We start from the raw sequence: 26,472 nt of genomic DNA on the forward strand, positions 1-26,472 counted from the left end.
TTGATGAATTTATTCATTAGCTCTGGGGGCAAAGTGTGTGTGTTTGTAAGTGTTTGTAACTGGTAGGGTTTTCTGCAGATAAGATCATGTCCTCTGTGAACAGAGATAACTTTAGTTCTTCTTTTCCTGTTTTTCTTTTTCACTTGATGGCTCTGGATAGAATTTCCTATCATTAGCTCAATAGAAGTGATGAAAGGATCATAGGTACCTCGTTTGTGATCTTAGAGGGTAAAGCTTCCCATCTTTCATCACTGAATTTGATGTTAGCTTTGGGTTTGATGCATCTTATCGGAGGCCAGTTAATTCAAACCTTTTGCTATGTCTAACTATGGTTTTCTTTTCCCTAAGAACCTACTCGACAGAGCTTATGGAATATATATTTTTCTGGCTGAGAAGCAATTCCATCTGGCAAACAGAGTCTTTCAAAGGTGACATTTAGGTAATAAAACTGACATATTTAAAATTTTCAGCATTCTTAACACCCACTAAATTTGAAACTTAAGGGGAAAGTCATATGTTTCTGTTTGCTGAAAACATCCAGGAGTTCCTGAAGCCCTGCACAGCAGGGCAGGCAAGACATACCAAGTGAGCTGGGGAGAGAGTGGTCAGTGCCGGCACGAGAAGGCAGGGGCCACGGACAGCCTGATGGTGGAGGGGTGCCGAGAGCGTCCTCAAGGGGCCAGGAGGACACTGACCCCTCCCCTAGGCCACCGGGAGTGGGTGCGGGGAGAAATTGAGCCCAGGAGAGTGAGGCTGCAGTCAGGGTGGAAGGCGGCAGGAGTGCTGGGGAAGCGGCCAGGAGGTGGGTAGGCTGTGCAGGTGGGCTGAGTGGTGGCCGATGGAGCCGTCAGACCCACGTGGCCGTGTGTTTGTGGTGGGGAGGCCCGAAGAGGCATCTTGGTACAGTCCTGGGATCCTGCCGCAAGTGCTTGGGTTGAAGAGGTCATGGCTGTTCAGTGAAACTGACCATGCATGTGTGTCTGTAAGGAGAGTGAAGGAACTGGCTCCACTGATAGTCTGGCAAGTCTGATCCATGGGGCAGGAGTTCACTGCAGCCTTGAGGCCACATTCTTTCTTCTCCAGGAAACCTGGAGTCTTTGCTCCTTTACAGTCTTAGCCCTCAAGACCTCCAGCACTTGGGATGAGGGCCACCCCGCTGTGTTTGTGAATTCAGGCCAAGTGACTGCAGATGTTACCATGTCTCCAGAATGCCTTTGGAACAAACCTACTTTGGAGTCTGATCAAAGGGCTGGGTGGTAGAGCCTGGACAGAAGGGCACGTGAGACTGACTGCCGCGGGGCAGGTTGGCTCCTGGAGCTGGGGGAGCCTGGAGGCCTGGGGGCTGCTGTCTCCTGCGGAGGCCTTACCCGTCTTGCTCTGGGGACGAACTCCTCCCCCCACCCCCACCCCTGCCATCTTGTCATCACCAGGTCTCTCCAGCCCAGCGGCCTCTCTTGCGTTTCTGTGCTGATTTTTAAAGAATCCCAGAGACCTTGTGGAAAACATAAATGACTGGTGGTAAATGTTACAGGTTAGGGTGCTTCTGTTCCTCTTAGCTATGGTGACTGTTTGGTGGTGTTTTAAGAATTTTGGTCTGTAATCATTTTCTAGAACCACCATAACAAAGAACCAGAGACTCCGTGGCTTAAACAACAGGAGTTTGTTTTCTCATAGCTGGAGGTGGGGAGCCTGAGGTCAAGGTGTGGGCAGGGCCACTTCCCCCGAGGCCTCTCTCCTGGCGTGTGTATGGCCATCTTCTCCGGGTCCTCACGTGGTCCTCCGTCCACGTGCGTCTGTGCCCTCATCTCCTTTGCTGGATTCGGGTCCACAGTAATGCCTCATTTTACCTTAGTTACCTTTTTAAAGACCTTTCCTCTAAATACAGCAACCTTCTGATGATCCTGGATGTTAAGGGCGTCAACAGATGAGTTTGGGGCAGGGGACACAGTTCGCCCATAACTGGGTCTTACCTTGATATTTTTGCTATTTTGACTGGTGGCATTAATATCCCTAGGGCTTCCCTGGTGGCTCAGTTGTAGAGTCCAACTGCAATGCAGGTGATGTGGGTTCGATCCCTGAGTCGAGTGGAAGGGATGGGCTACCCACCTCAGTGGTCGTACCTGGAGAATTCCATGGACAGGGGAGCCTGGCAGGCTGCAGTCCATGGGGTTGCAAAGAGTCGGATGTGACTGAGCGACTAAACAACAGTAAATTAATATCCCTAATTTTATGCCCTACCTAAATCGTTCAGTTTTCCTCTTAGAAACTTCTGTGAGTCTTTTAATTCTGAATTCTAGAAAATTGAGCCTATGAGTTGAAGGAGAAATCTGAACCGTGACAAGCTGTGTCCTGGGACACTTTCTGGGGTTTCTGGTCTTTCCCAGTCTGTCCGCTGTGTCCTGCGTTCCATCCTAACCTTCCTGTCACTTTGTGCCCCTGCGCTTGGCTCACCCTCTCTGTGGGCTGTTTGCGGTGCTTCTGTAATTTCTTTTCCATGGGTTTTGTTTGCTACGTGTCAGTTCTGATGTGAAGGCTCCCAGCATCTTTCTGTCTGTCTTGGAGAGATCTTTGAAGACTCCCAGCATCTGTCTGTCTGTCTTGGGTAGATCTTTGCCTGCAGTATTTCTTCCAGTCCCCTTTTTTTCCCTGATTTTCTAACTTTTCATTAAAATAAGTGAGCCACTTTCTAAATTTTTCTTATTTCTCTCAAAGTAAAGCCACGTCAGGGAAATAAGTCCTTCCAGGCCCCAGAGGATTAGATCAGAAAATGGTTTCTCATCTCTGGTTCCTGGTTTGCCCATCACTAAGGCTCTGGCTGCCGTTTACTGAAACACAACCAAGTTGAGCCATCTACTTGAAGGGGATGCTGGACACCCGCCTGTGCCCTCAGGGAACCTGTGGGGCAGAAGGGTCCCTCCAGGTGGCCCAGGACAAGGTGGGTGGGTGTTGGAACTGTCTGGCTTTCCCTCATCTGATGGGGTGATGCCGATGACCCAAGAACCCCTTTGGGCATCCTATCTCTGTGAATGTGGCTGCAGAAAGCCTGTCAGGGACTCAAGTCCTGCACAGCCAGTGTCTCTCTGTTGGTGCTTCCTGAGAGTTTGCACAGAGCAAGCCTCTGTCACTAGTAAGCACATGGTTATGGTTCCTTTGTGGGGAGTGAGACCAAGCTGGGGCATTTACAGCTCTGCGTGGCAGATGGAAAGAGGGCTGTGAGCCCAGCATGTGGCCCAGGAGCCCAGAGTGGACGCTGACTGAACCATCGTGGGCAGTGGTGATTGGTGAGGGACAGTCCAAGGGGACTTCCTGGAGGAGGTGACCCCTCAGCTCAGTCCTATAGGGCCGTAACACTTATAGCAGCTGACAGAGCTCAGAACAACACTATGGATGCAGAGGCGAGAGAGAGCCTCATGTGGTCAGGAGTTATGAATTGCTCAGGGTCCTTGGGCTGCTGGGGGAGCTGAGGAGGGTCTGAGTGTCTCTGAGGTGGGTTACAACAGAGAATGTTGATGGCTGTTGCCACTGTTCCTGAAAATATTCTTACTTCTGATGATTTCTGAGAAGAATGGTGTGAGGGATCTTTCTGACCCTAATACTGGTTCCTCTCTCCTCCTGCTCTAGTCCAGAGTGTGACTTGTAACAGTCTTCCGTCTTCATGGAAATGAAACTTTGATTTTTGCTGAGATGTGGAAGATAAGATGTGTGCTGCAGAGGTTGTGTTATAGATGGTCTCTGGTCTGCGAGTGTCAGGTGGTGGGTCCCCAGTGCAGACCAAGCTGCTGTGCCCACCTCCCTCCTGCCCCCCGACCCCCGACAGTCCTCTGCATTGCTGGGGGGGGGGGGTGGGTTTTGTCGGGGTCAGTTCTGGAACTCTCATGGACCATCCTGTATGGATCAAATGTATGGCTTGTGCCACAGGAGATTAAAGAGAAATATGGGATCTTACTTCCCTGCCTGTCTGGGGCTCCTTGTTGGAGTCGAGTGTGCACTTTCACAGAGCTGAAGTCGCTCTGGCACTCCTAGGAGGTGGCACGTCTCACATCTGTTCCAGAGGCTGTGGCTGTGGGGGCTGTTCTCCAAGGCGGTCCCTGCAGGGAGCGTGTTGGATCTGTGTATGGTGGTTTGATGTCTGCTGAGAGGGTACCTCCTAGGGTTAGGGTTAGGGTTCTAGGCTGTGGCTGGTGAAGGCAGCATTTACATGGGTGGTGCTCAGAGGGCCCCAGCACCACCCGCCCCACCTCCCCGCAGGCTAAGCCTGTGTTGCCCACAGTATGAGAAAGTCTTCAGAGTGTTGTATAACTGTCCTCGGAAGAAGAGTCAGGTGACTCATGGGGACTGCTGAGCGGGCCGGCATTCAGTTCTCTGTGTGGCTCACCCCTCTGAGCACCTCTGCCCGACAGGCCCTGTGACCACAGGTCAAGGTTGTGGAGTTGGTGCCAGTCCCCTGACTCACCCAGAATGCAAGCGGTATCCGGGGACAGCCCCCTGCCCCTGAGCCCCTAGAGAGCAGTGGGCCTTCCCTCTGTCTGGGTTTCTCACAGTCTGTCTCTGTTCCAGGTCCTGTGCAGTCCATGTGGTTTGAAGACCGTGGGGAGGAACCGATGGCTTTAGCAGGCGTCCCAGATTCCTTCCTGCACCATCCATACCACCAGGTAGGGGGCCGTGGATGGTGGACCCTGATGGGGCGCTGGCGAGGGCCAGGGCGCAGGCGAAGCTCATAACCTGCCCGCCATCCCTAGCCGATGAGTGAGGAGCTGCTGGGTGGGGCCGTGGACACATCCTGCATGTCTGCACGGCCTTGCTTCCTTGCTCTGGGAGAGTTCCTCTCTGTGGCCACAGCATCTTTTTCTGCAGGGTTGTCGTTGAGGTGCACACTTCCCTGCAAGAACCAGGCCCTGTGTTGTTCCTTGCTGGGCCCTAAAACTCCAGATGGCGAGTGGGAATGGTGGCAGGCATTGGGCTGCTGAAGGAGAGGCAGGAGCTTACAGGGCGGGAAGTGGGACAGAGGAGCTTCTTGGCCTGGCAGTGACCTGCCTGTCACAGGTGGGGCCCTTATCACCCTGAGAGTGTCAGGCAGCCTGCGTGGGGGAGTGGGTGTCCCCCCAGCCCCTCTGCAGGGGCTGCTGGACGAGTTTCATTGGTCAGTTTCCTGTATGTATCTCCTGAGGCAGGTTTCCGCTGGAACCTTTGCTTTATGGTGTAGATGGGCACGTTGGATCCTTAGATCTTTGGATTGGATAAGAGAATTTGCATTTCTCCTTATGAGTCTTGCAGCACATAAAGCACTTGAATCATCTCTTGGCCTCCATTTCCCAGCAGGGTCTTAAGTTTCGAAGTCCCTTGATCCGATGTTTGCACTTCTCTGAGCTGGTCTCTCTCCCTTCATCTGTGACATCCTGTTTAGTTGTGGTGATGATTATTTGCATATAGCATCATAGCTGCAGAGGGGTGTCCTCCTGATTTGTGTGTGTGTGTGTGTGTCATAGAGAAACAGATTTTGGAAGAGAGACTGGAGACTAGGAATAGACTGGGAGTAGGATCCACTGTGATCACTGAATTTGAGACAAAGCCACCATCGGTTTCAAGTGAGAAAAGAGGGCTCAAGCCTCGGTAGAGCCGTGAAGCTTGCTGGTGACCCTGGGCGTGTTCAGTGGGTGAGCTTTTCCAGACCCTGTCCTCTGCCTCCTGTGGGACTGTTTTCTTGGTCTTAAAAAGGCCGGGTTGCCTCACCCTGTTGATTGACACTCCGAGCTGCCTCCACGGGTCATGGTTTCAGCCTTCACTTGGCCACTTAGCTTTGGCCGGTTGTCACCCAGCCTTCTGCCTTACACTTGGCACCAGTGCTCCCAGGAAAACCGGATCAGGGATCTTCAGGGGCAGCCTTCCCCCAGGAAATAGGCCTGTAAGTTAGCTGAGTGTTCTCTCCCCTGGTCACCGAGCAGACCATGAGGGCTCAACAAGGCACAGGGAAGGAGCCGCCTGAGGCCCGCTTAGCTCATCACCCTGGCATCTCAGACTTCCTTTGGTCCAGGAAGAGACTGCAGGATTGCCAGCTGCAGCCGGTGCCCAGCTTCTCAGACTTGTGAGGTGTTTGTAGTCGGCGTCCCGGTTGCCCGCGGCTCTCTGCAGGAGCCAGAAGGAGGCGGCCGCACCGTGGGCCTGCCAGCAGACCCTGTCGCCCCGGGGAGAAGTGCTCAGTCACGCTGCTGAGTGGCTTCCACAGGTGCTGTCGCGCTCCTGTGAGTCCAGCAGGCCAACTTGGCAGCTCTTATCCTGTGTTCCTGGAAAATCAGCTGACAGTTCCAGAATTTCTCAGAACATGGTTTGATTTACAGTGCGTTCAGTCTTGAGTAATATGTCGTTACAGCAAAGAGATAAATCTCCAAGTTTTTATAGAGAGGAATTTCTTTGTACGATCTTCAGCAAACACATCATGTTCTCATTCTAGCTGCTCAGCCATCGCTGTGGCTTTTGGATTAGGTGCAGGTTCCGACAGTGAGCCGCTGGGCAGTGTTTTCTGGACGCAGAAGCAGCAGAAGGATTTTGTGTATTTAATCACCCTGCTTCCTGCTTCAAAGACATTGGCGGCAGGTTGGTGGGGGCCGGCGGGGGAACCTGGTGGAGGGGAGGTGAATGGCTTCACTCCGCAAGGCTTTGGTTCTTCCTTTGAACTGTGCTGTTATAGATCTATGGCCTTGGGGGAATGATGGGATGCTTCAGGGGCCCTGCTGGTGAAAATGGGTGAGTGACGTCAGGGTGCTGTGGGCCTGGAGGAGGGTGTGGGAAGTGTCCCAGTATGGGGCCAGCCCCGTCTTAGGTGCCCACCCAGGGTTGTTACCAGAATTCCTTGGTGTTGACTGAGCGCCAGCTGGGTGCCATGTCAGTGCTGGGTGCCAGCTCCCCTCCAGCAGGTTCATTCCTGGGCCCTGCTGACTCCTGGTGAGGGAGACAGTCCTGGGGAAACTGGTGTATGAGATACTTGTGAGTAATGATGGTGATTCTTAAGCAAGTAAAACAGGACAGTGGGGGAAAGATGCCGGGAGGTCAGGGAGGCCCCCTGCCAGGGTGTGCCTGGAGCTGGGGTGGTGCTCTGGCCTGGCAGTGCCAGAGCCTCTTCAGGACCAGGGACCAGCACACCTGGCCTGGAGAGCCAGGGACGGGAATGGATATCTGTCCCTTAGGAACGAGAGGTCTTTGGTGTTGGTGATTTAGTTGCTAAGTCGTGTCCAACTCTTTGCGACCCCATGGACTGTAACCCTGCAGGCTCCTCTGTCCATGGGATTCTCCAGGCAAGAATACTGGAGCGGGTTGCCATTTCCTTCTCCAGGGGATCTTCCCAACTCAGGGATCAAACCCACATCTCCCGCATCGCAGGTGGATTCTTTACCGACTGAGCCACCAGGGAAGCCTGAGAGGTCTTTGAGGCTTTTTAGATAGAGGCCCACAGCCCACTCTCTGCGGTTCTAAAATCCCCAAACCTCTGAACCAAGAAGTTTCTGTTTCTCATGTCTCAGAGAATCCAGCCCGATCAATCAGGACTGGGTCCCTTAGGCACGTGAAGGGGCTTGGTGACAGGGCCACCCTGGACCCTGCGTCATCTTTCTCAAGTCCAGACCATTCTTAATTTCCAGCTGTACCCTCAAGGTTATTGATAAAGGAATTATGCACCTATTATGAGATGTATTTTATTTATTATACGTAAGACATTTGCTGTGCTTCAAAACACACACAAAACTGCTAGAAGATAGAATGAATAGAATGTTGAGCTGTTATGTAGAAACAAGATACTTAAATGTGAATTTGAGATAAGTTGTTAAGATTATTGGCACATCTCCAGATATTTAACCCAAATATTTACTTCTACTTTTATAACTTTTTCCCTGATTTTTGAAAACACACCCACCTGTATTAGAAGTAAAGTGTTGTAGAAGCTGTCTTTGTGATCTTGATCTCCAGAGACTCTGTTTGCTAGTTGTTGTTTAATCGCTAAGTCACGTCTGACTCTTTGTGATCCTGTGGGTTGTAGCCCACAAGGTCCCTCTGTCCGTGGGTTTCTCCAGGCAAGAATACTAGAGAGGGTTGCCATTTCCTCCTCCAGGGGATCTTTCCGACCCAGGGATCGAAGCTGTGTCTCCTGTATTAGCAGGCGGATTCTTTACCACTGAGCCACCAGGGAAGCCCCTGTTTGTCAGTAGAGAGTAGAAAAACAGCCTTCTGTGATGGCTTCTCTTCCCCCGCTTCTCTGTAGGGTAATTTCATAAATTCTGTCCCAGCTCCATGTCTCTGCAGATTGCTTCCTTGGCCCCATTTCAGTTGTACATTCCTGAGCCTTCTGACGGGGAGCCTCCCTTTGCAGGGCAGAGGTTGGCAGACCACAGCCTATGGGTCGTATCTAGTCCCTGCCTGCTTTTGTAAATAAAGTTTTATTGGAAAACGGCTACACTCATTTACTTGTATCTTGTCTCTGGCTGCTTTGGGGCCTCACCAGCAAAGCTGAGCAGAGCTTGGCCCTCCCAAGCAACTCCTGTTTTAGGACGTTGATTAGTGATATGAGTTCTGGGCAGACAGAGAGCAGAATGGGCCCCCTTATGCCCGCCTGTGACCCCCTTCACCGTGGGGGCAGCAGGAACACCACGCAGCCTGGACGTGAGCCCTCGCTTGCCAGTCACACAGCTTCGAGTCTTCGGTTGTTTACTTCCGGTTCCTGCCTCTCTCTGGAGAAGTTGGACAGTCTCATCTCTTATGGTCTGGATTTAGGGTCATTCTCTGAAATTAATTCTGTTCCCAAAGTTGGTAAGTGTCACTGTTTTTTTTAGCCAGAGTCATCCTGTGGCATCTCTGTTTTTTATCTTACACACGTGTATTGGCAAAGAGAGCATTTCTTTGGGCTATATTTTCTTTAAGAAATTTATGGACACTTCCTTCCACTTGCCATGGTGGGAGAGATGGATGCAAGAATGACTTGAGACCTCACTTGTTTTTATGAGACTCTTCCAGTAGATAGGACCCTCATCTAAAGTGGTTTTTGTAAATCTTTGGAGATTATTTCTGGATTTAGTAACGACGACAGGGAGGCCTGGCGTGCTGCGGTCCATGGGGTCGCAGAGTCGGACACGACTGAGCGACTGAACTGAACTGTTTAATAGAGATGTTTTTTGTGACGTGGGGCTGGCGACTGGTGAATGTAATGAGGATACACTCTGCGTGACTGGACCGGTGTGGACCCTGCGTCATCTCTTCAGGGAACCTGACCCTCAGCACCCAGTGGAGGCCAGGTTGCGGGAAAGGATTCAGCCCTTCTGTTGGCTTGTCTTGGGCTCTCTTCTTTTACCTTCCACCAACCACTGGAGACACCACCTCCATCCCTTCAGGATACCCATTTTACAGATGAGAAAACCAACGCACTCACTGTGCACTGGTTGCCAAACCAAGGCCTTTACTTGGATTTTTCTAAGTAGGAGTCTTGCCACAACTCTGTGAGATGAGTCCTCCATGTTCTGCCCTTTACAGATGAGGATTGCGAGGCAGGGAAAGCCATGACCGCACCAGGTGATAGGTGTGTTTTTCTCAACACTCCTACTGATGGGGGCTGCGAGTGTTCACACGTGTGACCACATGTGTGACCACACGTGTGAGGACCACATGTGGGGACCACACATGTCCCAGTCTCTGCAGAGCCTTGCAGCGATGCGATGTGTTCGTGTCCTGGGATTCTGCACTCATTAAACTTCCGTGATCCTAAAGTGCCATGAGATAAAGGCCCAGTTTTAAAAGTTACTTATTTATCTGGCTGTGCCAGGCCTAGCTGTGGCCCACAGTTGTGGCCTGTGGGATCTAGTTCCCTGACCGAGGGTCGAATCTAGGCCCCCTGCATTGGGAGCTTGGAGTGTTAGCCGCTGGACCACCAGGGAAGTCCCTAAAGGATCAATTTTAATGACAACTTTTCATTCAAAGTAAAGATTATCACATATCATCTTTAAATATGCATTGGTTAGAAAATCTTTGAATTTCAAAATCAAATCATAAATTGGAGGAGTGTCTTAGAATCAGTGAGATACTACAAGTAAGTACATAATAAATAAAAATTAAGAAAAATTTTTTATCAGGGAGGGACAGACTCGCTCTGTTCTGAATGTTTTATTTGTTTTACCCAAACCTTATTTTCTGACAGAGGGTTGGCTTCAGGTCTTATATTCCTTCTGAAGGATTCACAGAGCTGTATTTACTGAATACCTTCTCTGTGTTCTTTCTGTTCTCTGTCTGGTACCATGGCAAGCATGGTGCATGGGTTAGGTTTCTGTTTTGTTTAGGGGACCAGGGCTTAAAAATGCTGGTAGCTCCCAGCTCAGGTAGCTGGTGCCTGATAGGCTGGGGTGGGGTCTGTGGGTCAGGGTCTCCCCGCCCTGTTGCTTTCCTTCTCTTGGGCACCTGTGCTTGGCTGGACAGGTGTGTGATGCCTGCCTATAGGCCAATCGATTGACTGAGGGGCTGAACTTAATTAATACTCTGTCAAATGAGATTTCATAGTCCAACAGAAAGGCTGCCGGGCTGGGGACTTGGGGCCAGCAGGATGATAAGGTGGCAGGGAGAGGGCTGGGGCCCTGGGCTCCTCGCAGGCTGCTCAGTGTTGGGGTGGCCTGGTTTCTGATGTCAGCCCCTCGCCCACCTGCCCCCCGACACGTGGTTGCTGCTGTCACAGGACAGAGCCTGCTCACCAGCACTCACCCTTTCTGGTATCAGCTGGACTGTGAGCATCATCCGCGTCATCCCGTGGGGCCTGGGCGGTCCTGCTTGGTGTGGCCGCCACTGCCCCACCTGGCTTGTCTGCTCCTGGCCTTGGTCACCTTCCCGCCACCTGCTACCCACTGGCTGTCAGGGCACCCCACTTCTTCACGTGTCCCCATGGATGGACCTGGCCCCTGGCGAGCACACCTTCTTCCTCACACGTCTCTCTAGTCTCAGGTTAACGCGCCATCTCTGCAGGAAAGGGGACTAGACCTCCCCAGCGAGGTGGATGGGGTCACGGTTTGTCCGTCACAGACCCAAGCACCACCTGCTGCTCTGCCTTGGTCCACACTGTCGCATTCTGCCCCTGTGACCGCCACGTCCAGCCCTGCGTTGGTCTCACCAGTGCCCGGGTCCGTGTGGAACCTCAGGCCTGTTTTCACCCGAGCAGGGTGGCTTGTTGGAGGCTGGGGTGGCTGGCTCCAGGCTTGCCCACGCAGTTGGTTTCCAGTTGGAAAGCAGGCTCCGGCCGCTGCAGGGAGACCGCGGTCCTTGTGCCTGCCCAGGGGTGTCCTCCCCAGGGCTGCGTGCCTCCTGCGGTCTGGTGAAAGGTGGCTTGTGGGGCACCGAGGCTGCAGGCAATTTCTGTGGCTCTGACAAGTCTGAAGATGGGACCGTGGGTGGGGTCCTGACACGGTGTTATAATATCTGATCATGGCCTGGTATGCACACAGTGGTCCTGTTAACTACTGGTTATTCTTCAAGATGAAGCGGGATGCATCTCTCTGTCCAGTCTTAGAGGTGATGGGGTGATGTGGCACTTTTCCTGGCTGGGTTCTGGGCGCTGAAGAACTTCTGTTTGTTTGGCTGCGAAGCCCGAATAAGTTGGTTACTTTTACAGGTGCCTCAGACCAGCAGCCAGAGGACATGGGTAGGTTGTGAGCATGCAGACAGTGCTTTGATGGATGGAAATTTTGAAAGTTGCAACTGCTTTTTGGAGGAGGGAGGAGGGTTCAGGATGGGGAACACGTGTATACCTGTGGTGGATTCATGTTGATATATGGCAAAACCAATACAATATTGTAAAGTTAAAAAATAAAATAAAATAAAATAAAAATGGTGGCTTTGGGGAGCAGGAGGAACCTTAAAATTACTTTTATTAAAGCATATGGAGTAATTTTAACACAATTTCCTGTTTAAGTGTTTGGTCTTTAAAGTGGAGCCCTGCCAGCCTGCCCTGTCCATGGGATTTCCCAGGCAAGAATATTGGAGCAGATTGCCATTTCCTCCTCCAGGGGATCTTCCCAACCCAAGGACTGAACCCATATCTCTGTTCTTCCTGCATTGGCAGGCAAGTTTTTTACCGCTGTGCCACCTGGGAAACCAAAGTGGTAGCTAGTTTAAATTATATTCTTATATCCTGTGGGATATTTGTCTTGTAGTGAGCCTCATAGTGGCTTGCATGGGTCCTTGTCTTGTTCCTGGTTATTTCTTCCTCTTTGGAAATGTGTCCTCTGCTCCCTGGGCCTTGCCTCCCCTGCTCCCACCGCCACCAGTTATTAACCCAGTGAGAGCATAACAGGCAGGAAGGCCAGGGGTCTCCAGACAGAGGAAATAGGCTGCAAGTGTCAGACATTTTTATCTCTCTTAAGCAGCAGGAGGAAACAAACTAGAGATATTTTTTTCCTTCTCTATACATATTTAAAAGGAGGTTTCTCTTAAAATACTGTGTTGCCATGACACCTGGTTTCACCTGAAGTTAACTATTCTCGAACCTAGAGATAACCAAGGCCTTTTTCTTATGGAAATGTTTGTCTTAAGCTATGTTAATGTACTATGCATTTACCCCAAACTCTGTCTTCAAGTAGGTTCCGCCTAATGGCTCAGAACCTACTTGACAAACCAGTATGTTATACTCAGACATTGTTCCCCTAATCTATGTAAACAAAACTCTTTGTGTGGTAACCTGCCCGTCTACAAGATTCAAGTCAATCGTTTTATGACCTGGGATGAACCATTTGGTACCAAGATTATCCCAAAATGCATCTTATGAGTGAGGGGCCTGGTGCCATTCTGAGTTTTAAAACATTCCTTTCTTTAACAGACTGCTAGTGACTACATAACATCCAGCTGAAGACTAGCAGGGGGTACTCTTTCTGCCCCCTTCTGATGTCTATATCAGAAGCTTTCTCTATCTCCTTTATACTTTAATAAAACTTTATTAGACAAAAGCTCTGAGCAGCCAAGCCTCGTCTTTGGCCCCGGATTGAATTCTTCTCCTCCAGAGGCCAAGAATCCAGGTGTATTCGCGTGATTCAACAACAACCTTTCACCAGCAACGATCTTCATAGACACTGAACACTCACTTTGTCACTTTCCCCAGTGTATGCTAAGTACTTTGCATGCTGTGAAGGAGACTCTAGGAACGTGGCAACTGGCCTCTTAAAAATTATTATTATTATTATCGTATTATTAACCAGGGAGAAATGGAAAGTGTTTGAGGTTACTCTAATTAAGATTAGCATTACCAACATCTATGAGATTTTCCTGTAATTGATGTTTAAGGAAAGATCTTACTGAATTTTCCGTCACTTTGCTTTAGTTTTTCTGGAAAGGTGATAGGGAATCTCGTATTTTTTTTTTTTTTCTGACTTTCAGCTTTTGGGGAGTTCTCCTTGGCTTGCCTACACAGAGGGAAGTTCTATGAAGGTTTTCGTGCCCCCGCCACTGGGGCCGGAAGGGAGCAGACTGTCTCCACCAGTTGCTTTCAGTGCGCTGGGAGCCTGCTTAGGAGAAAGAGACTGGGCTTAAAAAATAAATTAAAAGAAAAATTAAAAAACTGTAAAAGGAGCATACTGCTGCTGCTGCTAAGTCGCTTCAGTCATGTCCGACTCTGTGCGACCCCACAGACGGCAGCCCACCAGGCTCCCCTGTCCCTGGGATTCTCCAGGCAAGAACACTGGAGTGGGTTGCCATTTCCTTCTCCAATGCGTGAAAGTGAAAAGTGAAAGGGAGGTCGCTCAGTCATGTCTGACTCTTAGCGACCCCATGGACTGCAGCCCACCAGGCTCCTCCATCCATGGGATTTTCCAGGCAAGAGTACTGGAGTGGTGCGCCATAAGCTCATAGCAAAAAGACAACATTATTTTTGGTAGAAACTTGTAGAATAGCATAGAAATGTCAGAAGCTGCATCTGAAGTTTATCTCACAGGGAAACCAGCCTTCCTTGCAGGTGTTAAGGTTGATCACCATCAGGATAAAGATACTGAATACCCTTCGCCCAGGCTGTCACCTGGACCTGGTCCTTGGTCCTTGTCACCCTTGAAACCTGTGCCTTCTGCCCTGCGGTCTTTGTTCAGGGCCCCTTTCTAGAAAGTGACGTTTTCCATCCAGTTTTATTTAAATTGCAGCTTCCTCCCCTTCTTAGGGACTTCTCTAGTGGCTTAGACGGTAAAGAATCTGCCTGCAATGCAGGAGACCTGGGTTTGATCCCTGAGTCGGGAAGATCCCCTGGAGAAGGAAACCTCTAACCACTGCAGTATTCTTGCCTGGAGAATCCCATGGACAGAGGAGGCCGGTTGGCTACAGTCCATTGGGTTGCGAAGAGTCGGACACGACTGAGCGACTAACACACACACACAGTCCCCGACTTAACCTGCTCTCAGTTTATCTTTTATTATTCCATGGCACCACCCTCTTCAGTATTGCTTACTATTTATTTTCTCCAGATAATAGTTTATTTTCTCCTGTCCTCGGAGGACAGGATCTTTGCTTTAGGTGCTAACATGCTGGCCTTATAGTAGAAGCTTGAGGAGTATTTGTGGATTGGTTGAGTCTCATTGAAGATGGACTGTGTTTCTCTGACCTCAGGTGACCAGGCAGTCAGGCGCCCTCATCTCTGAAGCACTGTGACTGCTGCCCTGATCACTGTGTCACCCAGGAGAGGATTCTGTCATCCGCATGAACTTAAAGACATCAGTCACTCATCACAGGCTTCTTCTCTTTGGTTCAGCAAGCTTTCTCGTACCTGTGAGCTGTGAAGGGCGGTTTCCAGGGCTGATCCTCAGAGTGAGTGTGATATGTTTTGGGTTCCAGTGAACTGGGTGTTGATGTGTTTATAAAACCTGCTTCTTAAGGAGCAAGTTCTCACAAATGAACCAGGGGCGCAGAGTGAGGATGGGGCCTCTGGGCTCATCCTCTTTCTCCCTCCTGGTGTGTGACACGTGTGCGGTGCTCGCATCTCAGCTTCCCCTCCAGTCCCGGTTCAGGGCAGGACGTGGTGTGGCCTGGCCTTGGGGTGCTGTGTGGCCACAGGGACAGCCTGGGTGGACGCTGAATTCGGGGGCTGGGTTGCCAGGCTTGGGATCATTTCCAGCGTGGATTAGAAAGTGTCTGAGGCCCCCTTGTGTCTGGCTTAGGCACCGGGCTGATGGACTGCCGAGTGGCCTTCACTGAAGCATGTCTGGGGCCAGCATTTCAAAATAAAGATGTTTCAAATCTGATTCATCTTCCTGTTCCCCGAACTGACCTCTGCTCCCCTGTCCTGTATCAGCGCCGTCCCCCTTGCCCCCTCCCTCCAGAAGGCCTGTGCCCCTCCTGCGTCCTCCCCTCCGTCACATCCTTTCTTTGCACGTGGCCCTGGCTCTGGTTGGGGAAGCCCCGTGCTGCCTGGTGGCCTGGCACTGGGCCTGCTAGGCTCCCTGGAGACCCCGGACGCCCCTGGCGGGGTGAGGGTGGGAGGGTGCACTGGGTGCTCTGGGCTGGGCGGCTCTGCTCCCCGCAGGGTCGTCCTGGCCATTTGCAGTCAGCTTGTGTGGTGCATGGTCATGGCCTGTGCCTGCTGCTTTTGGGTCCTGCCAGGAGCTGTCGCCGCGGCATCTGTTAGCCCAGGACTTGGTTATAGAGGAGGAGACCTCAGGCAGTGGTGTCGAAACACGGCTTCATCAGATGCTGGGGTGAGGTTTGCTGACGCCAGAGGCCCAGCCCTGCAGACCTGCTGACAGGGAACGGGACTTGGGACTTGAGGGGAGGGTTGGGGTGAACAGTACTTTATAGCCTTGGTGTTGGGTAAAGAAGGGCTCTTTCAGGGTCTATAGGTTCTCTCTACCCAGGTGCATTTTAAATTTGTGATGCTGTGTGTCCACGTGTGGTGCCATTAATACACACACACACACACACGTCTGTCTTCTCTCACAGGTATGACTCCCTTGGTGACAGGACTGGGAGTCACAGTCTGGCTGGCTGATGTCCTTGCAGTCATTCAAGGCTGGAGCAGCCCCACTGCTCCTGGGGGTTCATCATGTACAGCTGCCTTTCCAGGGTGACTTTGGGCATGTGCAGCTCTGAGGGGGGTGGTGCTCTGAGAGAGCTGCGGGCCCCTCCATGCATCCCATGCCCATGCACGTAAGGCTGGGATACAGTAGGTCGCCACCTCCCTGGGGGTTGAGAAAGGAGTTGGCATTTGTTCTGTGCCTCATCTCACAGGGTCTTCCCAGCACACCCTCTGAAATGAGCTTCACTGTCCAGATGGCATTGCAGCTCGGGGATGTCTGGGGACGCAACAGCTCAGACCCGACAGCTGGAGCGTGTGGGGTGTCGGTCCACCCTCCGCTCTCCCTGTCCCAAAGCTGCGTCCTTCTCCTTCTCCCCACCTTGGGCATCATCTGAGGGAGGGGTATGATCACAGCCTTCCTCGTATCTTCTCTATGCTTTATTTTTGAGCATTTCCATTGCTTTGTCTTCATGGGGCCTCCACTACCCCAGATCACTCCAGCCCTCTGTGGGAGAGAGCTTCCTGGTGTGTGCTTGAAGGCCGGACATTGTGGGGAAGGGGTCCAGCATCTTGTCTGCTGTTGCCCCCATCAGTGGATTTCTCATCTCCAGAGGTCAGATTTGGGCTTTGTGTGTCTTTCAGTCTTTCATTCTTTTCCTTACCAGGTCACGCTTTCCTTTCCCTTCCTAAACACGTGGACTGTGTTTCACCCCAGCTGTTTTAGTACACCCGTCTTCTCATGCTGTCGTCTCTGACACTTCTAGGTCTGTTTCTCTTGGTTGATTCCTCTTATCATGGTAGATCTGATTTTCTTTTCATACCTGGCCCCTTTTGATTGGATGCCAGGCATCGTGGATTTTACATGCTTGAGTGCTGACTTTTTTTTCTTTCTAGGGGTATTCCTTTAAATGGGGCTTCCCAGGTGGCTCTAGACATAACAGACACGGTTTCAGTCCCTGTGTCGGGAAGATCTCCTGGAGGAGGGCATGGCAACCCACTCCAGTGTTCTTACCTGGAGAATCCCATGGACAGAGGAGCCTGGCGGGCTACAGTCCTTGGGGGTCGCAGAGTTGGACACGACTGAAGTGACTTAGCAGCAGCAGCAGCATTCCTTTAAATATTTGGGGGATTTGTTGCAGGAACAGTTAGGCTTCTTGGAAACAGTTTGATCCTTTTGAACCGTGCTTTTACTGCAATGGCACCCCACTCCAGTACTCTTGCCTTGAAAATCCCATGGACGGAGGAGCCTGGTGGGCTGCAGTCCTTGGGGTCGCTAAGAGTCAGACACAACAGAGCAACTTCACTTTCACTTTTCACTTCTATGCATTGAAGAAGGAAATGGCAACCCACTCCAGTGTTCTTGCCTGGAGAATCCCAGGGATGGGGAGCCTGGTGGGCTGCGGTCTATGGGGTCGCACAGAGTTGGACACGACTGAAGCGACTTAGCAGCAGCAGCAGCAGCTAGCCCTAGTGGAGAAGGCAATGGCAACCCACTCCAGTACTCTTTCCTGGAAAATCCCATGGATGGAGAAGCCTGGTAGGCTGCAGTCCATGGGGTCGCTAGGAGTCGGACATGACTGAGTGACTTCACTTTCACTTTTCACTTCCATGCATTGGAGGAGGAAATGGCAACCCACTCCAGTGTTCTTGCCTGGTTCAGAATCCCAGGGACAGGGGAGCCTGGTGGGCTGCTGTCTATGGGGTCACACAGAGTCGGACACGACTGAAGCGACTTAGCAGCAGCAGCAGCAGCAGCAGCTGGCCCTAGAATCACTTTAGGTCTAGGCTTAATTTGCCCTCACTGTTAAGGCAAGACTCTTCCGAAGACGTGATTTAGTGTCTCGTGTATAAGGAGATTTCCCACCTGACTGGCATGAATGCAGACTTTTCCCTGCCCTGTATGAGCTCTGGGACTTGTTCTGCCCGCGTCTTTCTTTTTTTTAATGGAGGATAATTGGTTTATTCTCTTGAACAACAAGGAGATCAAACCAGTCAATCCTAAAGGAAATCAGTACTGAATATTCATCGGAAGGACTGATGCTGAAGCCACCTGATGCGAAGAGCCAACTCACTGGAAAAAACCCTGATGCTGGGAAAGATTGAAGGCAGGAGGAGAAGGGGGCGACAGAAGATGAGATGGTGGGATGGCATCATCGACTCAATGTATGTGAGTTTGAGCAAACTCCTAGAGATAGTGGATGACAGAAGAGCCTGGCCTGCTGCATTCCGTGGGGTTGCAAAGAGTCAGACAGGACTGAGTGAAAAACAACAATTGCTTTACAATGTTGTGTTGGTTTCTGCCGTACAGCAACACAAATTAGCCATAATTATATGTATATCCCCTCCTTCCCTGCCTTGCATCACACTCCTCTAGGTGGTTATTAGAGAAATGCAAATCAAAATTGCAATGAAGTATCAACTCACACCGGTCAGAATGAGGTGACCATCATCAAAAAAATCTACAAACAAATGCTGGAGAGGGTGTGGAGAAAGGAGAACCCTGTTGCACTGTTGATGGGAATGTAAATTGATACGGCCACTATGGAAAACAGTTTGGAAGTTCCTTTATAAATTAGGAATAAAATTACCGTATGACCCAGCAATCCTGCTACTGGGCCTATACCCTGAGGAAACCACAATTCAGGCACATGTACACTAATGTTCATTGCCTGTTTCTTTCTGGTGGGTCTTTCCTGGCCATGCTTGCTCTCGGACCCCCTCTGCACATCTCCAGGACCCTCGTCCGTGCTGTCCCCTCCTCTCTGCCCGCCTCCCCGAGCTCTGAATTCATTCTCCTTAGAGGGACCCCGAGGCATGGTCTGCGATCCCTTTCTTACATGTGACTGGAAACTGGAGCCCACCTGCAGGCGTCCTGGGCGGGCTCCCCACATCTGTTTCCCCTCCCTTGGAGCTGCTATCCTGTGCTGCCTGTTGTCCAGTATAAGAAACAGGCAGGCTGCTTCTGGTTCCATTTTTTGGTTATTTCAGAAGAGAGGGTGTATGTGATCCTGGTTGTCCATCTCGGCTGGAAGCACAGAAGTCTCCATAATTTATTTTAACCATGGTTCTAGGAATAGATCAGGCTTGGTACATTTGTATGTAATACACGGAATCAGCTTTGGTGCTGAAAAGGAGTAGAGACGCCATGTGGTCCAGAGATGTCACATTGTCGATGAGGAACCAGGCACAGCCCGTACAGTTATTTGCTCAGGATCAGAGAGTTGGTCAGAGCAGCGATTTACAAGCGTTTGGCTCGCACCGCAGTGAGACTTTTCTCTGTGCTGCTCCTGGCCGGTGCTGAGGTTGGGACCCCGTGACCCTGCCTGCTGCAGGGCGGGCCAGGTCCTGTACCACAGAGGCAAGGTGCCTTTGGACCGAGAAGCGGGTGTGCTGTGCCGGGGACCTATACTGCTCCTTCTCTTCTGTCCTGGCCCCTTTCTTGGCACGAAGCTCCATGGAAGCTATGCTTCAGGAGAACGTCACCTGGCCTGTCAGCTGGACCCTTCTCCGTGCTTCCAGAAGCTTTGTTTTGCCCCCCAGCCCCCACCTGCCCTCTGGGGCTATCACACCTGACCCAGATGCAGCGTGGGAATGCAGGTTGGACGCCGTGGGGACCCAGCTTCCCTCGTTCTGCCGCCAGACCCTCAGCCAGGGGCTGCCATTCACCGCAGCCTCCTGCCCTCTGCCCTCCAAAGGGACATGGAGATAAGGAAGAACCACCTTGGGGATTGTATCATGTTCAGCCCTGGGGCCTTTTCCTGGTCCTCCAGGGCGGTGAGAACCTTTTCCAAGTTCTGAGATTGTTGTTGAGAAAGCTCAAGGAAGAGGTCTGTGCTCACCCAGCTGATCAGGGGTGGGAAGTGGGGGGCCGGTGCTCTGCTGGGCGGGGGGTCCTGCCTGGCTGATCCCGGCAGCTCCCAGTGGTGAGGAGCAGGTGCTGGGGCCAGGCTTTGCTGTAGACGTGGGGCGGAGTCAGTGCCCGGGAGAATGCGCAGAGCTTTGCTTGAGGACCTGGGCCCTCCTGATCTTATGCCTTGTGCACCCCACCAGGGGGACCTCAGAACTGGGTTCCCACATTAGACCTGGAAGCTGGGGCTTAGGGAGTAAGGAGCCATCCCCGGGCTTGTGCACCCAGATCTTCACCCAATCTCCCAGACTTTAGAGCTGGGCTCTCGTCACCCAGCTGCATTACCCAGCCCTTGCCATCTGAGGTCCTTGTGTGGGTGAGCGACCTGACTGCCTCTTCCTCCTGAAGGGATTCGGCCCGTGGGTGACACCTGGCTTGGTCCCTGATGCTCTCTGAAGCTCGGCGCTGGCAGACTCAAAACACGGGTTGCCTCTGTTTGAAACTCTGCTGTTTGTCACGTGGCTGGGTGAATTAGAGGGGCTGCGTCCTTTTGCTTCTCAGATCAGCGGCTCTTGAGCCTAAAGCGGCCCCAGGTACTGCTTGCTGACCCTTCTGACAGATGTCTGTGGGGTTAGTCCTCATGGATGTTTGGTCCTGACTCATTTCCCTTTTCTCCAGCGGGGGAGGATCCCAGGGAACAAAGCGAGTGGGTGGCAGTGTGCAGGCCCTCCCATGCTGCCTCTGCTGTTCACACGCTTGTCACGGTCCCAGCATCCCCTCCCACAGCAGTCTTGTAAATGGGACGTGATGGGACTTCATGCCTCCCTGGGCCGGGTGGGATCGGCCGCAGGAGGCTGGGGGCAGGGCCGTCTGGGGCCAAGTCACGTCTGCAGCTGTGCTCCGTCTACAGTGAACCCCTGCTCTGCCGTGGCAAGGGCTGAGTGACCGGGTCATCAGGAGAGTGTGGCCTGACTCTGACTCACTGGTCCCTCCTGGGAGGGGAAGGACGAAGACTGGGTGCCCGGACGCCTGACACAGGCAAACACCCTGGTATGGCTGAGAACCAGCAACCCAGCCGGGGGTCCTCTTTCAGGAGAGCCAGGTGGCCTCCAGCTCATCACCTTCATCGGGGGAGCTCTGTGGGCCCTAGAGGACAGCCAGGACACCCATGGTAGAGTTTATGATAGGAGCCCCCCTCTTGTGCTTACAGTCAATAAGTTAGTAACTTGGAAAACCTCCCGCCTCATTGAAAGGCAAGGACAGACGTGAAGTGAGTGACGGGGAGCCCTGTGCTGTCCTTCACTCAGCGGGCTGTCTGTGACATCACGTTTCTGGTTAGTTACCATTTCACCGACTTGAGGTCTTTGGCCGCCTTCCTGAGCCACAGTGATTGTTTTGGCAGAAACTCCTCACCTTTCCCTAGATCCCGAGACACAGAACCCTTGTAAGAGTGTACAGTTGGGAGGCTGTTGGTATTTGCCAACCGCCGACCTTCATGTCCATTTCCAAGGGACGGCTGCCCCTTCTCTGAAGCAAAATCTGGTCTTTGCTGTTAGTCACCCAGCCCTGAGTTTTAGTTCCTATGTTACCTCTCCTGGTGTTATTTACATGTTACTTCTATCTGTAATTAAGAGCTTGGATATAGTTCAGTTCAGTTCAGTCGCTCAGTCATGTCCGACTCTTTGCGACCCCATGAATCACAGCACGCCAGACCTCGGTGTCCATCACCAACTCCTGGAATTCACTCAGACTCACGTCCATCGAGTTGGTGATGCCATCCAGCCATCTCATCCTCTGTTGTCCCCTTCTCCTCCTGCCCCTAATCCCTCCCAGCATCAGCGTCTTTTCCAATGAGTCAACTCTTCGCATGAAGTGGCCAAAGTATTGGAGTTTCAGCTTCAGCATCAGTCCTTCCAGTGAACACCCAGGACTGATTTCCTTCAGAATGGACTGATTGGATCTCCTTGCAGTCCAAGGGACTCTCAAGAGTCAACACCACAGTTCAAAAGCATCAATTCTTCGGTGCTCAGCTTTCTTCACAGTCCAACTGTAGGAGCCTTCAAATAGTGCAAGAGTTGACTTTTTATTGGGGTGCCGGAGAGGAGATGGGCGCTGTCCTGGATTGGGGTGGAATAAGTGATATGAGGAAGAAGTCTTCCTATTTTGGAGAGGTTTTTTGTACTTATCTTGATCAGAGATGGTCTAGGAATTTGCCTGTCAGAGACAGTACCTGTGTTCACAGTCTTTATTGAATTTGTTACAATGTTGCTTCTGTTTTGGCTTTTTTCAGCTCACGGATCTTAGTTCCTGGAACAGTGATCAAACCCATGCTTCCTGCATTGGAAGGCAGAGTCTTAACCACTGGAACACCAAGGAAGTCCCTACTTTCCCTTTTCTTGATGAAATAAAGTTTATATTTTATGTCTAGACAAGGAAGCTTTAAGTTCTTCTTTGCTCGTTTGGACCTCCTCCACCACCTTTAGTGTGGGTTATGCATTTCCATGAACCAGACCTCCTTAGGAGGTAACTCCCTCTCGATCTCATCAAGGGTCACTACTCCCTAGGAGATAATCTTTCATAATCTTGTGAGGGGCCATGGTGGCGCATGACGTGGCGATCTGGCTGTGTAAACCGTCAGTAGCACTTCATTTGATGTATAAAGCTTTGTCTCACAAACTTGCACAACCTTGCTTTGACTTCTAACGGATGGAGCAGTCTTTGGAGGTTTCTGAAGGACTATCTCCCAGGTTCTAATCCTCAGATTGGCTCGAATTAAATTTTTTTCTGTCTTTCTTAGATAGGCTGTTGACCAGCTTTTTGTGGACACTGTTATCACAAGTTCTTGGACCTAGATATATCCAAATGTGTGATTTGTTTTTAGGGTCAGTTTGATGTACATCTCTTGTTCTCTGTGCTCTTGCATGGATTAAACAGTCAGAGTGCCATTTGGGGCACAAACTGACCCTAGGTGATTGATTATGAGTGTATTTCCGTTAGTGTGCTTGTGTGTGCTCGGTCGCATCTGACTCTTTGAAACCCTTTGGCCTGTAGCCTGCCAGGCTCCTGTGTCTATGGAGGGCAGGGGCTAATTGTGTAGAGCTGGCAAGCTGCAAAATGTGGAGTGCTGCTCTTTAATCAAATTCTCTGATGTTTTAAGACTTGGCATGGTTGCTTAGCAGAGTGACAGCTTGTGTATGTAGCTCGTTCTTCTATCTTTCTTCTATCAGACTGTATGTGGCCCACAAGGTAATTAGCTGTGTTGTTGGGGTCCCGTCCCTTTCGTACTCATCTGTAAGAATGGGGGTAAGACAGTACCTATTAAAGAAAGGACAGAGATGAGAATACATAGAATCGTCTAGAAATTGATGATTTCTAGGAATGCACAAATCGTGCTAGAACCCTTCCATTGCTGAATTTCTTTTTTTAACACTTTTGTTGACCTCTTCCATCTATGTCTCCTGGGCCTCATCCACTGTTTGTAGCAGCCACAAATCTGTTCTCTGTATCTTATGGTTTTACTTTTATTTGTTTTGATTCCTCCTATATGAGAGACTAAAAGGTCATATATTGTTTATCTTTCTCTGTCTGATATGTTACTGAGCATAATGCTCTTGAGGTTCACCCTTGTCACAAATGGCAAGATTTTATTCTTTTTTAGATGTGGATAATACTCCGTTATATTTATATGACTCATCTTCTTTATCCATTCCTCCTTCAGTGGACATGTAGGTTGTTTCCATGGCTTGGCTATTGTAAGTAATGCTGCGGTGAACACGGCGTGCATGGATCATTTCAAATTAGTGTTTTGCTTTCTTCTGATGCTTGGAAACAGAATTGCTGGATTTTTCTTTTTTTCCGTTGGAGCACATGTTTTAAATGTTAAGCCGTTCAAAACCTTAATAAATATTCCCGCTATTATTATTCTTGAGGCTTAGTGATTACTGCATTTAAGTCTGTTTTTCATATTCTGGGGAGCCTCTAACCTGGTTTCCATAGTGGCTGCGTGCACCATTTTATATTTTAGTCAGTACACAATGCCAAAGGGTTTCTTCTCTCCTCATCCTCTCTAACTCTTGTTATTTCCTGTCTTTTTGATAAAAGTCACTCTGACAGGTATGAGGTGATATCTCATTGTTTTGATTTGCATTTCCCTGATAATTCATGGTGTTGAGTGTCTTTACATGTATGTGTTGGCCATATGTATATCTACTTTGGGAAAATATCTATTCAGATTTTCTTCTCATTTCTTAAAAAATTTAATTTTTATTGAAGGATAATTGCTTTACAGCATTTTGTTTTCTGTCAAACCTCAACATGAATCAGCCATAGGGTATACATATATCCTCTCCCTTTTGAACCTCCTTCCCATCTCCCGCCCCATCCCACCCCTCTAGGTTGATACAGAGCCACTGTTTGAGTTTCCTGAGCCATACAGCAAATTCCCATTGGCTATCTATTTTACATATGGTAATGTAAGTTTCCATGTTACTCTTTCCAAACATCTCACCCTCTCCTCCCGTCTCCCCATGTCCATATGTCTATTCTCTATATCTGTTTCTCCATTGCTGCCCTGAAAATAAATTCTTCAGTACCATTTTTCCAGATTCCATATATATGTGTTAGAATATGATATTTATCTTTCTCTTTCTGACTTACTTCACTCTGTATAATAGGTTCTAGATTCATCCACTTCATTAGAACTGACTCAAAGGTGTTCCTTTTTATGGCTGAGTAATATTCCATTGTGTATATCTACCACAGCTTCTTTATCCATTCACCTGTCGATGGACATCTAGTTTGCTTCCATGTTCTACCTGTTGTAAATAGTGCTGCAGTGAACAATGGGATACTTGTGTCTCTTTTAATTTTGGTTCCCTCAGGGTATATGCCTAGGAGTGGGATTGCTGGGTCATATGGTGGTTTTATTCCTAGTTTTTTAAGGAATCTCCATACTGTCTTCCAGAGTGGCTGTGTCAGTTTACATTCCCACCAACAGTGCAAGAGTGTTCTCCTTTCTCCACACCCTCTCCAGCAGTTATTGTTTGTAGACACTTTGATAAGGGCCATTCTGACCAGTGTGAGGTGATATCTCATTGTAGTTTTGATTTGCATTTCTCTAATAATGAGTGATGTTGAGCATCTTTGCATGTATTTGTTAGCCATCTGTATGTCTTCTTTGGAGAAATGTCTGTTTAGGTCTTTTTCCCATTTTTTGATTGGGTTGTTTGTTTTTCTGGCATTGAGTTGTATGAGCTGCTTGTGTATTTTGGAAGTTAATCCTTTGTCACTTGTTTCATTTGCTATTATTTTCTCCCATTCTGAGGGTTGTCTTTTTTCACCTTGCTTAGAGGTTCCTTTGCTGTGCAAAAGCTTCTAAGTTTAATCAGGTCCCACTTGTTTATTTTTGTTTTTATTTCTGTTACTCTAGGAGGTGGGTCAGTGAGGATCTTGCTTTGATTTATGTCATTGAGTGTTTCTGTTTTCCTCTAAGAGTTTTATAGCTTCTGGTCTTATATTTAGGTCTTTAATCCATATTGAGTTTATCTTTGTATATGGTGTTAGAAGTGTTCTCATTTCATTCTTTTGCATGTAACTGTCCAGTTTTCGCAGCACCACTTATTGAAGAGGCTGTCTTTGCCCCATTGTATATTCTTGCCTCCTTTTTCAAAAATAAAATACCCATAGGTGCATGGGTTTATTTCTGGGCTTCCTATCTGGTTCCATTGGTCTATATTTCAGTTTTTATGCCAGTACCATACTGTCTTGATGACTGTAGCTTTATAGTATAACCTGAAGTCAGGAAGGTTGATTCCTCCAGCTCCATTCTTCTTTCTGAAGACTGCTTTGGCTATATGGGGTCTTTTGTGTTTCTGTATGAATTGTGAAATTTTTTTGTTCTAGTTCTGTGAAAAATGCCTTTGGTAATTTGATGGGGATTGTGTTGAATCTGTAGATTGTGTTTGGTAGTATAGTCATTTTCACAATATTGATTCTTCCTACCCAGGAACATGGAATATCTCTCCATTGGTTTAAGTCATCTTTGATTTCTTTCATTAGTGTCTTATAATTTTTTGTGTACAGTTCTTTTGTCTCCTTAGGTAAGTTTATTCCTAGATATTTAATTATTTTTGTTGCAATGGTGAATGGGATTGATTCCATAATTTCTCTTTAGGATTTTTCATTGTTAGTATATAGAAATGCAAGTAATTTCTGTGTATTGATTTTGTATCCTGCAACTTTGCTAAATTCACTGATTAGCTCTAGAAATTTTCTGAAATTTTCTAGAAATTTTACTATGTTTAGGGTTTTCTATGTACAGTATCATGTCATCTGCAAACAGTGAGAGCTTTACTTCTTTTCTGATCTTTTATTTCTTTTTCTTCTCTGATTGCTGTAGCTTGGACTTCCAAACTATGTTGAATAACAGTGGGGAAGGTGGACACCCTTGTCTTGTTCCTGACCTTAGGGGGAATGCTTTCAGTTTCTCACCATTGAGAATAATGTTTGCTGTAGGCTTATCATATATGGCCTTTACTATGTTGAGGTAGGTTCTTTCTATGCCCATATTTGGAAGAGTTTTAATCATAAATGAATGCTAAATTTTGTCAAAGGCTTTTTTCTTCATCTA

The 26,472-nt window shown here is 49.4% G+C and overlaps 1 protein-coding gene across 7 annotated transcripts in view; it reads left to right on the forward strand.

Moving 5' to 3' along the window:
• GRB10 (growth factor receptor bound protein 10) overlaps positions 1-26,472 on the forward strand; it is a 218,970-nt gene that overhangs the window by 70,571 nt on the left and 121,927 nt on the right. For 4 of the 7 annotated variants that reach the window (XM_006073506.3, XM_025290782.2, XM_025290783.2 and 1 more), the window contains exon 3: positions 4,558-4,652. The exons of 1 other annotated variant lie outside the window; for it this stretch is intronic. In XM_006073506.3, coding sequence (XP_006073568.2) covers positions 4,572-4,652 — 81 coding nt within the window. In that variant the 5' untranslated portion in view covers positions 4,558-4,571. Of the gene's footprint in view, positions 1-386; positions 440-4,557; positions 4,653-6,448; positions 6,592-26,472 lie in introns of those variants that run through there. 2 more of the 7 variants (XM_044946399.1, XM_044946398.1) reach the window with 2 other exon arrangements.

The sequence above is a fragment of the Bubalus bubalis genome, chromosome 8 (genome assembly GCF_019923935.1).
Source record: "Bubalus bubalis isolate 160015118507 breed Murrah chromosome 8, NDDB_SH_1, whole genome shotgun sequence".
NCBI lineage: Eukaryota > Metazoa > Chordata > Mammalia > Artiodactyla > Bovidae > Bubalus > Bubalus bubalis.